Source organism: Erinaceus europaeus, chromosome 6 (genome assembly GCF_950295315.1).
Source record: "Erinaceus europaeus chromosome 6, mEriEur2.1, whole genome shotgun sequence".
In the NCBI taxonomy this organism is placed as follows: domain Eukaryota; kingdom Metazoa; phylum Chordata; class Mammalia; order Eulipotyphla; family Erinaceidae; genus Erinaceus; species Erinaceus europaeus.
In genome coordinates, this window is record NC_080167.1 from 43,531,906 (window position 1) to 43,546,061 (window position 14,156).

Sequence of the window (14,156 nt, forward strand, 5' to 3'; positions counted from 1 at the left end):
CTAGAGGTATAAGATACATTATAAAACTCATTTCTGGGGGTCAGGCTGTAGTGCAGCAGGTTAAGCGCACATGGCGCAAAGCGCAAGGACCGGCATAATTATCCTGGTTTGAGCCCCCGTCCCCACCTGCAGGGGAGTCGCTTCACAGGCGGTGAAGCAGGCCTGCAGGTGTCTGTCTTTCTCTCCCCCCTGTCTTCCCCTCCTCTCTCCATTTCTGTCTGTCCTATCCAACAACGATATCAACAACAACAATAAAAAACAAGGGTAACAAAAGGGAAAATAAATCATTTAAAAAAACTCATTTCTATCTTAAGCAATATTTTCCCTTTAATCTCTAAAAAATTCAACTCTGATATATTTCATCACAGTTTGTTTCTCTTTCCTTCCTCACTGTTTTTGTTTTATGGGATCAGAAGTCACCACCACCACCATAGCTTTTCTTTATTTATGGCTGGCTTTTTGTGCTATAGCTGAGACTTGCTATATTAATTTGCTGCAGTGGCACCCATGACATTAATCTACGTCTACGTTAACTGAATGATATAAAAGATTTCTTTATCCAACCACCTCTACCCCAAGTGTCTAAAGTGATTGATTTAGCCATTAGCTTAAGTATCTCTTAATTGAGGTGTAAGATTGGGATTTATTGCCAGAAATATAATCTACTTTAGGAAGCCAAAAAATAAATAAAAGTGTGTTACATTGTTGGTGAAGTTATGTTCATCTCAGTCTAATTGTAATATGTACTATAACGTGACACTAAGGAAAACTTAATTTTGTTATTTATTTATTTATTTTATTTATTGGGTAGAGATAAAGATCAAGAGAGGAGGGAGAGAAAATACCAATAACACTGCCTCACCACTCATGAAGCGTCCCCCCTGCAGATGGGAACAGGGGGCTTAATTCAGGGTCTTTGTGGATTATAGCATGTGTGGTCTACTAGGTGTGCCACCACCACGCCCCACTAAGGAAAATTTTAATAGTCATACAAAATAAGATCTTTTTGCATTAGGGAAATGACAAAAGGTTTTATCTTTCATTTATATTAACATTCTGCTAGTGACTGGTACTTAAGCTATTTAGGCCAAGCTTGCCTACTTCATTTGTAAGATGGAACTGATGATGCTTGTATGATGGTTTGTAAAGAATAAAAATGATGTATCAGTTAAATGTATCTACATAGCATATATAGACTCAGTAAATGATAGTTTTTATTTGAAATTCAAATCTAGAAATGCAGGTGGCTGGCCGGTGGTCCACCAGGTTAACTGCACATAGTACAAAGCTCAAGGATTCTGGTTCGAGCCCCTGGCTCCTCAGCTTAAGGGGGAAGGTGGCTTCACACATGGCGAAGCCAGTGAGCAGGTATCTTCCCCCCCCCCACCTCCCCTCTCAATTTCTCTCTGTCCTATCCAATAAAATGGAAAAAATGGGGGACTGGGCAGTAGTAGCTCAGCAGGTCAAGTGCACATGATATGAAGCATGAGGAGATATGTAAGGATCCTGGTTCAAGCCCCAGCTCCCCACCTGCAGAGGGTCGCTTCACAAGCCGTGAAGCAGGTCTGCAGGTATCTGTGTCTTTCTCTCCCCCTCTCTGTCTTCCCCATCTCTCTCAATTTCTGTCTTATCCAACAGCGACAACAATAACAGCAACAAGGGCAACAAAATGGGAAAAATGACCTCCGGTGGCAGTGGATTTGTGGTGCAGGCACTGAGCCCCAATGATTTAAGAAAAAAGGGGGGGGGGAAGAAATCTAGAAGTGCAGAAAACACCTTTTGTCCCTTCAGTGAAGAAATAATAGTGATAAATTTAGCATACATTCTACAGTGAGATCACTAGCATTTAAGCTATTTGTAATATTCTAATATGATTTGTGAATGATAATTCTCAAGTTAGTTGGGAGCCAAACATGTTCAAAATCTACCAGTTTTGAAACTGGGAGGTAGTTCAACCAGGAGAGCACCTATCTTACTATTACCATGCAAGTCCCAGCTTCAGCAGGAAGTAGAAAAAAATTCCACAGGTTGTGGAGCACGGCTGTGGTTTTTCTCTCACGCTTCTGTCTCTTTTCTATCACCCCCTTCCCTCTTGATTTCTGGCTATCTCTATCCAATAAATAAATAAAAACAATTGGGTGGGGGGAGAGTATAGGTCCAATAAGGATGACAGAGGTCATAGTGGGGGCTGTATTGTTATGTGGAATACTGAGAAATGTTATGTACAAACTATTGTATTTACTGTCGAATATAAAAGATTAGTCCCCAATAAAGAAATAAAATAAATAAAAACAATTAAAAAAATTAGAGAGAAAATGGGTGGTGAGGAGGTGAGGTAATGACTCAGCACACACGCACACACATTATAGTGCACAAGGATCTGGGTTCAAGCCCCCGGATCCCACCTACAGAGGAAAGATTCTCAGGTGTAGAAGCAGGGCTACAGGTGTCTCTCTGTCTCTTTCTCTCTATTTCCCCCTTCCCTCTCAATTTCTCTCTGTCTCCAATAAATAAATAAAAATATTTAAAAGTAGGTAGTGAGTGGGTGGTTCTGTGAACCCCTCCTCTTATAGTTACTAAAATTAAAATTCCTGTATTTTTTTTTTTTTTTAAATCAGAACACTAATCAGCTCTGGCTTCTGGTAGTGTTGGGTATTGAACCTGGGACTGTAGAGCTTCAGACATGAGAGTCTCTTTGCATAACCATTATGCTATCTACCCCACCCAGTCAATGATACATTTTTTAATAGTAATAGATTTATTAAAATTAAAATTTCATTTTCCCTCTATTTTACTCATTTTTCTTTTTTTTGCCTCCAGGGCCACTGCTGGGGCTCAGTGCTTGCACAAATCCACTGCTACTGGAGGCTATTTTTTCCTTTTGTTGCCCTTGTTGTTTATTGTAGTTACCATTATTATTATTTTTGTCATTGCTATCATTATTGTTGGGTAGGACGGAGAGAAATCAAGAGAGCAGGGGAAGACAGAGGGGAGAGAGAAAGACAGACACCTGCAGACCTGCTCCACTGCTTGTAAAGCGACCCCCTTGTAGGTGGGGAGCCGGGGACTTGAACCGGGATCCTTGCACCAGTCCCTGCACTTCGCGCCATGTGCACTTAAACCACTGCACCCCTGCCCGGCCTCCTCTCTTTCCCTCTCTGTTTCAGCCAGGTGCCTATAAAATCACTTTTCTTTGTTGTATGAAAGAACTGTAATGTTACTTTTTAAAGAAAAAATTGAAAGGCTGTTCCTTTGCATATTTATACTTACTATCTCTAAAGTGCTTTAGTTTTCTCAAAGGACATCATCAGAAATACATATTTCTTATAAAAAGGATAAATTGCTAACTTACTGATTTCCTTTTTGAGATAATGGCTTCTATAGACCTGTGTCAGTAAGTCTCTGGAGCAATATATTTGGCCCTAAAAGCTTTGAGCTGTAAAAAGAGCTTGTAGAGTCTACTGTCTTTTACATAGCACATTAGCTGGAACTGGAAATCATATTAAGTAGTTTTTCCCCATTGATCAGATAAGTGACATTACAGACAATCCTCAGCACTCAGTGATTTGATACCAGCAAGTCACTGGCATCTACAGTGTTAGACCCATAATGTCATCATCTACAGCTTACTGCAAGCAGGCAACTCGCAAATTAAACTCTGCAAATCACCTGACTGCTTAGAGGGTATTTATTAAGGCCTGCTTTCCAGCTGGGCTCTACCAACTGATCTCCTCTTAAACTCCTAGATGGCAAGAGTTCTTGTTTTTGTCTTTCTTCCTCAAGGGATGAAAAAGGCAGAAGAGAGGTAGCTAAGTAAAAGCCAATAGACAGTAGAGAAAGGAGTAAAAGCTGAGTGACTAAAGAGATATTAGGCAATAGATTCTTTTTTTTTCTTTTTCTTTTGTTTGTTTAATAGGGGCAGAGAGTAAGAGATTGTAGTACCAAAATTCCTTTAATGCATTGGGGACCAGGCTCAACCCTGACTCATGCACATGGCAAAGCAGCACACTCTCCAAGTGAGCTATTTTGCTAACCCTAGATATTTATTTATTTATTATTTATTCATTGTTTATTCTATAGAGACAGAAATTTGCTGACCCCTGATATTTATTTATTTATTTATTCATTGTTTATTGTACAGAGACAGAAATTTGCTGACCCCAGTTATTTATTTATTATTTATTGTATAGAGACAGAAATTGAGAAGGAAAGGGGAGCTAGGGAGAGAGAGAAAAAGAGGCACCTGCAGTACTACTTCACCACCTGGGGAGCTTCCTCCCTGCAGGTGGGGACCAGGGGCTTGAACCTGGGTCCTTCCTTGCATATTGTTACAGGTGCACTCAACCAAGTGTGCCACTACCTGGCCCCCCTTTTAATCTACTTTTTAAAATTTCTTTATTGGGGGATTACTGTTTTACAGTCAACAGTAAATAACAATAGTTTGTACTTGCATAACATTTCCCAGTTTTCCACAAAGCAGTTCAACCCCCACCAGGTCCTCTGCCATTGTGTTCCAGGACCTGAATTAATTTGTGTTTTTTTTTTTTTTTTTAAATCAGAACACATTCAGTTTTAGCTTACCTGGTAGGGCCTGGAATAGAACCTGGGACCTCAGAGCCTCAGGTGTGAGAGTCTTTTGCATAGCCATTATATTTTTCTTTGTTTGCTTGTTCTTCACCAAGGCACTGCTCAACTCTAGTTTCTGGTGGTGCACAGGGATTGAACCTGGGACTATGGAGTCTCAGGCATGAGAGTCTCTGCATAACCATTATGCTATCCCCCCAGGTTATTTTTCTTTCTTTCTCTCTCTCTCTTTCTTCCTTTCTTCCTTCCTTCCTTTCTTTTTTTTTTTTTTTTGGCTCCAGGGTTATTGCTGGGGCTCAGTGCCTGCACCATGAATCCACGGCTCCTGGAGGACATTTTTCCCCCTTTTGTTGCCCTTGTTGTTGTAGCCTTGTTGTTGTTATTATTGTTGTTGTTGATGTCGTTCGTTGTTGGATAGGACAGACAGAAATGGAGAGAGGAGGGGAAGACAGAGAGGGGGAGAGACAGACACCTGCAGACCTGCTTCACCGCCTGTGAAGCGACTACCCTGAAGTGGTGAGCTGGGGGCTCAAACCGGGATCCTGAGCTGGTCCTTGCACTTTGTACCAAGTGCACTTAACACACTGCGCTACCACCCCCAGGTTATTTTTCTATGAAGGTCCAAACAGTAAACATTTTAAACCCTATAATCTAAATTCTTCCATTCTATCCCTAAGCAGCCATACTTGTGAGTTGGTGAATGAGTGTGGCTACCTTTCCAGTTAAACTTTACTTTCTTTTCTCTTTTTTTCAATTAAACCTTATTTTCAAAAATAAGCAGTGGATAGACCTTTGGCCTTCTAGGCATAGTTTACTGGCCTCTGCATACTATAAAGTCATATTTTGGCGAGATCTTTTAGAAGGAATGCTCTTAAAGTATTTTGAGCAGTAGAGCATAATTTAGTGAATATGCAGTTTCAGAGCTGAGTTAAACACTCATTTTGATGCTCAAAAGTTGGCACCAGGTATATCACACCAAAGCAGAGGATTGGCTGAGGGTGTATCTGTGTGGTTGGGGGTTATCTCAGGTCCAGCAGCGTGATGGTGGAAGAGAACCTGGCCTGAGGGTGAGAGTGTTCGACAGAAAAATGAAAAATTTTACCCAGGTATCTACAACTATATTTGTTATTAATTCTCCCCCATTAAAAAAAAGTTTGCATGAGTTATATTTTGCATCTGGTTTTATTTCTTTAAATGTTCTGATAATTAGGGGGTGGCCAGGTGGTATAGCACACCTAGTTAAGTGCACATATTACTAAGCACAAAGACCAGCACAAGTATCCTGGTTCGAGCCCATAGTTCCCCACCTGCAGAGGGGACATCTCAGAAGCATGAAGCAGTTATGCAGGTGTCTGTCTCCCCCCACCCCCAACTCCCTATCTTCCCCATCCCACTCAATTTCTCTGTCCTACCCAATAAGATGCTGAAAATGGCCACTAGGAGCCATGGATTTGTGGTGCCAGCACTGAGCCCCAGTGACAACCCTGAAGGCAAAAAAAAAAAAAGTTGTTTTTTTTTTTTTAAATAATTGGAAATTGTTGTTTTCACCGGGCTGGCTTCACGGGCTGGTAACAGACGACCAGGGACTCGTGGTTGAGCTATAGGCAGTATCTCTTTATTCATGCTGGACGCAGCACATTGTAAGCCGAGCTAAGCTAAACTAAAAACTACAAACAATCTTGTCCTTATAAATATACTAGCCCAGTAGGGTGGGAACAGGATGCGATGCAGAGAGGGTGGAGAGAAAAGTGACTGGTGAAAATCAGGGTATGACAAGGAGAGGGAGCGAAGCAGGCAAGAATTCTACCACTGAACCACCAATGCCCTGGAGGGAGGGTGGTGCTTGTTAACAGCAGTTATGTAAATAGAATGAAGTGGTTATGTAAATAGAATAGTGTTAAGCAGGGGGGATTAAACTATGAAACAAGGGGTTTTTAGAAGCATACCAACAGGAAATCTTAATAACTCTGGCCTGTAATGAGGTTAACAGGAGCTACACAAAAGCAAGTCGGTACTCTTTCTGTATTCATATATACCATGACTGTTGCCTAAGTTTACAATTACTTTTATATTTGTTAAAAAAAAAAAAAAGACAGATTTGGCATAAAAAAGGGAATTACTGAAGAATGGTGAAAGTGGTGATGAGTTATTAGTCTCTGTTATAAATGTAGACAGGCCGGGTGGTGGCGTACCATGGTAAGTGCACAGGTTGCCATGCACAAAGACCTGGGTTCAGTCCCTGCTCCCTACCTGCAGGGTGAGCAATGAAGCAAGCACTGCAGGTGTCTCTCTGTCTCTCCTTCCCCTCTCAATTTCTCTCTATTCTATCAAATAAATAAGGAGGTGAACGTGGGAAGGGTAAATGGCCAGCAGGAATAGTGGATTCATCATTGTAGATACAGCCCCAGAGGTTACCCTGGTGGCAATAAAAAATAAAATAAATGCAAACCAAGCACTAATAACTAAGCAGAGAGGATTTCACAGGGAAGTGGGGCTACAAAGCAAGGTTGCAAAAAAAAAGGCCTGATGTCCAGTACACTGCACACTGTGTCTCACTACCTGACCCTGTAGCCAATCCAGGGCTTTAGAAAAGCATTAGAATTATGAACTCTGGAGGTGGTACAGTGAGCAGGACACTGAACTTGGAAATGTGAAGCCAGGTTTGATCCCTGGCATATGCCAGAATAATGCTCTGTTTTCTCTCTCCGTCTCCCCCTCTCTCCCTATCTTGCATTAATAAATCATTTAAGAGGCTGGGGAGGGGAGTCAGGCCGTAGTGCAGCAGGTTAAGCGCAGGTGGCGCAAAACGCAAGGACCGGCGTAAGGATCCCGGTTCGAGCCCCCGGCTCCCCACCTGCAGGGGAGTTGCTTCACAGGCAGTGAAGCAGGTGTACAGGTGAGTGTCTTTCTCTCTCCCCCTCTCTGTCTTCCCTTCCTCTCTCCATTTCTCTCTGTCCTATCCAACAATGACATCAACAACAACAATAATAACTACAACAACAAAAAGGGCAACAAAAGGAAATAAATATAAAAGAAAAAGACTGGGGAGATAACATAATGGTTATGCAAAGAACATGCTTGAGGGTTCAAGTTCCTAGGTTCAGTCCCAGCACCATTGTAGAGACCAGAACTGAGCAGTGCCTAATTAATTTTAAAAAAGCACTAGAATTTGAACTTGTATATCAGTCTTCTTCACAGAAGTAAGTTTGGGTTTTTTTTTTACATTTTGATAATTGTGATGCATTTTTGTAGGATGTAGATAAACCTATAAAAGTTCAGATAACTATTTCATTTAGCCTTTTCTTATTAGATGTAATATATTATTGCCATATTCCACCATAAGCATAACGAAGGGCTCTTATACTTCCTGCCAGGTTGCTCCTGCTGAAGGACTGGTCTCTATCTTGAAGAAGAGGAATGATACTGTAGGTGATCAGCCTGCCCAGATGCAACAGAAACCATCGAAGCGAAGAGTGAGGTTCCAAGAAATTGATGATAATTTAGATCAAGGTAAAGTGCTTAGGATTATGTCGAGAGCAGAGTGGGCGGTGTGTTTGCTGAAAGGATGTATGATAAGATGTTCAGAAGCAGAATTCGTAAAGGAACATGTGGACTTTTGAAAGGAACCACAATGAGTCAAAGTATCAACAATGTTTTTTAAACTATTTCTAAGTACTCTGTGTGCTCAAGTAAGTGAGCAAGTTGTAAAAATTAAACTCAGATTATAATGTAAAAAACAAAACCAAAAAAAAAAATCCCTCAGCTCTTTCCTCCCTTTTCCCCCAAGTATTCATTGAGTTTCTTTTTTTGTTTGTTTGTTTAATTAATTAATTAATTAATTGGATAGAGACAGAGAAATTGAGAGGCATGGGGGAGACAGGGAGAAAGAATGAGAGGCAACTGCAGCATTGCTTTGCTGTTTGTGAAGATTTCTCTGTGCAAGTGGGGACTGGGCCTTACCAGGTCCTTGCACACTGTAACATGTGTACGTGTGTGTTTGACATGGTGCGCCACCCCCCGGCCCCTTCACTGAGTTCCTTATTCTTTCAAGACACTTTCTATACTTGTATATATTTGGACATACACCAACACACATGCATTTTTTAATACAAACTCTTTATGTACTACTGTCACTCTCAGACAGTAGTCTGAGAAAATGTGTCTCTGAGAAAATGTGTTAAAGTAATTTTATTCTGATAAACGTGTATTATATATTCTATGAACTAAATTAAATTCTAACTAATAATTATGTTATCGTACATTTCCGTTAAACAAACTTTATTTCAGTAAAATCCTCGTAAACATGATATGTATTATAATAAAGTTCTGTAAATTTGTATTTGTATTTCTTTTTTAACAGAACACTGCTCAGCTCTTGCTGGTGGTGCCTGGTATGGAAGCAGGGGCCTTTGGTACCTCAGGCATTAAAGTTATTTTGCATAACCATTATACTATCTCCCCAAGCCCAATGGGCTAGCTTCTAAAAGTGAATTTGTTGGGCTAAGTAATAGGGACCCACATATCCCAGTTGATGTGAGGATATTTGATGTTCAGTATTATTCAGACAGTCTCTTTCACTCTCAAGTGACCCAGTGTGGAAGGTTAATTAATTTTAATATTTCACAGATTCTGCCAGACTACCTTCAGAGAAGGTTTTGATATAACTTGTATGCTGATTATAAACCTTTTTCTTTTTCCAAACATTTTTTTCTTTAATTATGAATGACTGCTAAGACTTTCAGCTGAAGAATTATTTTCTTTTATGTGGAAAGACTGATGTTAACATTAAATTTTTTTTTAGGGTGGAGCGTAGATAGCATAATGGCTATGCAAATAGACTCTCATGCCTGAGGCTCTAGAGTCCCAGATTCAATCCCTCACACCACCATAATCTAGAGCTGAACAGTGTTCTGGTAAAATAAAATAAAATAAAATTTAAATTAAAAAAAATTTTTTCCACACAATAGAGGAGAGCCAAAGCAGCACCCTGGCACATTCAGTGCAGGGGATCAAAATTTGCACTTCAGGGCCAGGCAGTGGAGCATCTAGTTGAGCGCACATGTTACAGTGCCCAAGGACCCAGGTTTGAGCCCCCAGTCCCCACCTGCATGGTGGAAAGCTTTGTGAGTGGTGAAGCAGGTCTATAGGTGTCTTTCTGACTCTCTCCCTCTCTATCTCTCTTCCTAATCTCAACTTCTGGCTATCTCTATCAAATAAATAAAGATGATAAAATTTTTTAAAGAAAAATTTGCACCTCATACTTGCAAGAATGACAAATGGCTGGGATAAATAGTGTAATGGTTCTACAAACAGACAGTTGTACCTGAGGCTTCAAGGTCCCAGATTTAATCCCTGCCCCTCAAGCTTCCCAACACCACCACCACTATAAACCAGAGCTGAGCAGTGCTTTGGTTAAAAAAAAGTAAACTTGCCAAAGTTATAAAGCAAAACAAAAGAAATCATTGTACTAGGTAGAACTCTGCTATTCCAATTAGATAAGAATAAAACTAAGTACTGAGGTGCAAGAGTGATTATATACAAGTAATTTTTATTACTGCTTACTATCAAATTGGGTCCAAGGTCCTTAACATAGCTCTGTGATATGAACTTCAGAAACACTGTGATAGTAAGTTTATAATGTGTGCTCTTAACACTACAAGCACATCACAGAATTACTGTCCTTTTTTAAAAAGGCAGGCAATCATTGAATAAGCTTTTTTATTTTAATAAGCTATTTATTTATTTGTTTATTTATTTATTGGATAGAGACCATTAGAAATCAAGCGGAGTGCAAGGACCCGGCCTAAGGATCCTGGTTTGAGCCCCCGACTCCCCACCTGCAGGGGAGTCGCTTCACAAGCGGTGAAGCAGGTCTGCAGGTGTCTGTCTTTCTCTCCTCCTCTGTCTTCCCCTCCTCTCTCCATTTCTCTCTGTCCTATCCAACAACAACGACATCAATCATAACTACAACAATAAAACAACAAGGGCAACAAAAGGGGATAAATAATAAATAAATACTTAAAAAAAAATTAAGCGGAAGGGAGAGTCAGAGAGGGAAAGAGAGAAAGACACCGGCAGTCCTGCTTCACCACTCACAAAGCTTTCCCCCTGCGGGTGGGGACCGGGGGCTTAAACCTGGGTCCTTGCGCATTGCAACAGGAGCGCTCAACCAGGTTCGCCACCACCTGGCCCCAATGAGCTACTTTTGTTTTAGCATTCACAAGGCATCTCTGTGGTATCTAATGTGTAGGTCTGTATAGTCAGTAGGCACTTTAGCTTTCTGTCAGTGACTTCCATCATTAGAAAGGTCTAGCTATCTCCCCCAGTAAGAAGAGAACAGTTTCTAGGGTTTCCATTTTGAGTCAATTTAACCTTACTCTGTTCTCATGTTTACAGATGAAATTGGAGGTGGATCCTGTATATTGCTGGTCTTGCTGTGTATAATAACGGTTTTCCTTAGTGTTGGAGGGACTGCATTATACTGCACATTTGGGGACATGGAGTCACCAGTTTGTACGGACTTTGCAGCCAATGTGGACTTCTACTACACTAAGTTACTGCAGGGAATGGCAGAACTTAAACACTGGATCTACCTCTCCTAGCAGCATTCAAGAGTGACATGGCATGCATGCAATGAGAATCAAAGAGTGAAACTTTCCAACAGCTTTTATTTCAGGAGTTCTATAAACCTATCCCTCCCCCACACTGAAAAACCACGGACACCAGAAACAGCAACTTTAAATGGAAACCCAGAGGCACTCTAAGACTCACTCCCCTGAGTGAGGCAAATATTCATCTGAATAAGGTGGATGATCTTTGGAGAGCATGACCATCTTCTCATGGTTTCCTATTGTAGTGAGCCTACACTGAGCAGAATTAAAAAGGGCAGTGCTGGGAGCCACACCATTTTTCAACCACCTTCCTTATCATGGTCACAGTTACAGGATCATTTGGTTTACACTTGTTGGTCCAAAGACATTGCTTCCAGCGATCATGCAATACATTGGTTTTTATAATCAGAAGAACTTAACAGTTTTGACTTTTTTGTTTTTTTTTTAGTTAACTGTGTGGGCTTTATAATTTAAGCTTTGTGCATTATTTCCAGATTGTGTCCTCCATTTGTGAAATGCTTTTGTGTGTGTGTGTGTACTTGCTTATGTGTTTCAGTTATGATAACAGGATAAGCAAACACCCACCATAGAACAACAGAGATTATCTTTATTCTTTTAACTTGACTATAGATGTGCAGGCACAACACTCAGAAGAGTGCTTAACTGTGGAACAGATCAATTATAGAAATATCAACCCTGAAATGAGATGGTGTAACAGATCAATGATGATTAACTTGATTAATGAGATCTTAATTAATCACAGCTCTAGAAGTAAAGTTATAAAACTTTGAACCTCAGCTGACCAGATTCATCATGGATTCACGACTTCCCGGAATATGATGAATTCTGGACTGAACTCAGTAAGAGCATACTGAGCTTGTGTTCTGAAAAATCTAAGAATCAGAATACAAAGATAAAATATTCTGCTTCAGGTGTTTTAGTTCTGGTCTTATGTAAAATAAAATTTTAGCAAATTAAATAAAATCACTCCTTACAATTCTGTTTTAACAGATCATGAGTTCAGATGTTTGAGTAACTTCATATCATGAGCTTGACTTAGAGTAAGCAAACATTCAGTCAGATCTTCAGTGGGTAAATAACTGATTTTTATTTAAATCTGTCAGGTTGCATTTCCTTTTCTAAGACACAGTGGGTTAACTTTTTAAAAAATATCATACACTGCATTTTTAAAAACACATAAGTTATGGTTTTTTTTTTTTTTAGCAAGTGGTAATTATTTCATGTAATCTTTTCCACAATCATTTAAAGAAATAAGGGAGAAAAATTACTTTCTAGTTCCTGCTGGCTGGTCCAGTACTTCCCTTTGTGTTCCTGCTTATTTATTAGATCACATGATCCTAAAAGGGCTTTTTATATGAGTTGAAAAGTATTTGCTGAGCATGCATTTGGTTAGCCCAATATTAGGTGTTTAATTAGTATGTACTTAGTGATTGATTGAATTTTCTGTAATTTCAGTTCAATGTGTTATCAGGCCTATTTTTAAATTAATGTTTTATTTTTCACTTATACTGTTAGATGTGTCTCTATCATGTCATTGCAAACTGATATTTCAAAAAGTATAGATCAGAGATATTTATTTAGAAGCATACAAGATAATGAAATTTAGATTCCTTATACTTAAGGCTGATTTTATTAGAAGATTATTTTAATGTTCCATTATAAATTTTAAGAATTTGTATTCAAATTGTATGTAAAATAATGTACAGTGTTGACAGTACTATCTATCTTATGTGGTTCTATAAAACATATTCACAAGCTATGGGGGGAGGGCACCCCCCCATCAAAGGCAAACCTCTTCTGTTTTACCCTCATGAATTCTAGTTAGCAAAATCTGATGATACTGATTTCTCTTGGCTTTATGTCAAGAAGGCTTAAAATATCCCTCCTCTTCACCTTTTTTAGGCTTCTGTCAAAACCTTGAACATCTGTAGTATCATATATATTTGCCTAAAGGCCACCACTTCTAACATTGAAGGATTCCTGGGGAACGTTAGCATTAAAATGAAATAATTGATATAACACTTTTGGTACTCAGAAGTCCTGGTTGAGTCTAAAAAAAAAAAAAAAAAATCTTGTGCATTTTACCACTTCCCAGGGAGAGTGGGATATACTTAAGAGTATATTGATGTCTTGACTCTTAAAATAGGCATGAAAGCTGAACTAGGAGATTTAGGGCAACTTTAAAAAAAATCCACTAGTCATTTATTGTATGAATCGGAGTAATTCCTTCTGGTGATCAAAGAATTGTTATTTTACGTATTAATAAAAATCATCCCATTTTATTATAATGGAACCTTTTCTGTTATGTGAAAATACAATTTGTATGTAATTTCCCTGAAGAACTGTATTTGAAGCTAACAGATCAGCATATGGTTTAAAATCTACAACAACAACAAAGTGTCTCACAGAGTTTATTTGAACACTTGGCTCCTTAAAAAAAATTGTATTTCAAATGAAAGCAAAACAATCTCAGAAGTTGCTCTCGCATCACAATGGCCAGATATTTTGGGGAGTTTGCTAGCTTTCTTCCCTCATTTTAAAGGACCCCCTCTTTTCTAAGACACTTCTCTGTTCTGACACGATGATAGCAGAATGGTTATGCAAACAGACTCTCATTCCTGAGGCTTCAAAGTCTTAGGTTCAATTCCCCATATCACCATAAGCCAGAGCTGAGCAGTACTCTGGTAAAAAAAATAGTAATAATAATCCTCTGGGAACTTTATTAAGCTCTGAATGTACACTTTAAGCAGAGAGTTAGAAATTTAAAACCAGGGGCCAGGTGGTTAGCACACCTGGTTGAACATACATGTTATAGTGTAACAGGACCTGGGTTCGAGCCTCTGGCCCCCACCTGCATAGGGAAAGCTTCATGAAGCAGTGCTGCAGGTGTCTGTCTCTCTCTCTCTCTCTCTCTCTCTCTCTGTCTCCCCCACCCTCTCA

The 14,156-nt window shown here is 39.6% G+C and overlaps 1 protein-coding gene across 2 annotated transcripts in view; it reads left to right on the forward strand.

Annotated features, from left to right (window-relative positions):
- The window catches only part of CNST (consortin, connexin sorting protein), a 107,618-nt gene extending 94,383 nt beyond the window's left edge, over positions 1-13,235 (forward strand). For both annotated transcript variants that reach the window (XM_007534599.3, XM_060192105.1), the window contains 2 exons: positions 7,959-8,094; positions 10,981-13,235. In XM_007534599.3, coding sequence (XP_007534661.2) covers positions 7,959-8,094; positions 10,981-11,186 — 342 coding nt within the window. In that variant the 3' untranslated portion in view covers positions 11,187-13,235. The remainder of the gene's footprint in view (positions 1-7,958; positions 8,095-10,980) is intronic.
- Positions 13,236-14,156: the final 921 nt, after the last annotated feature.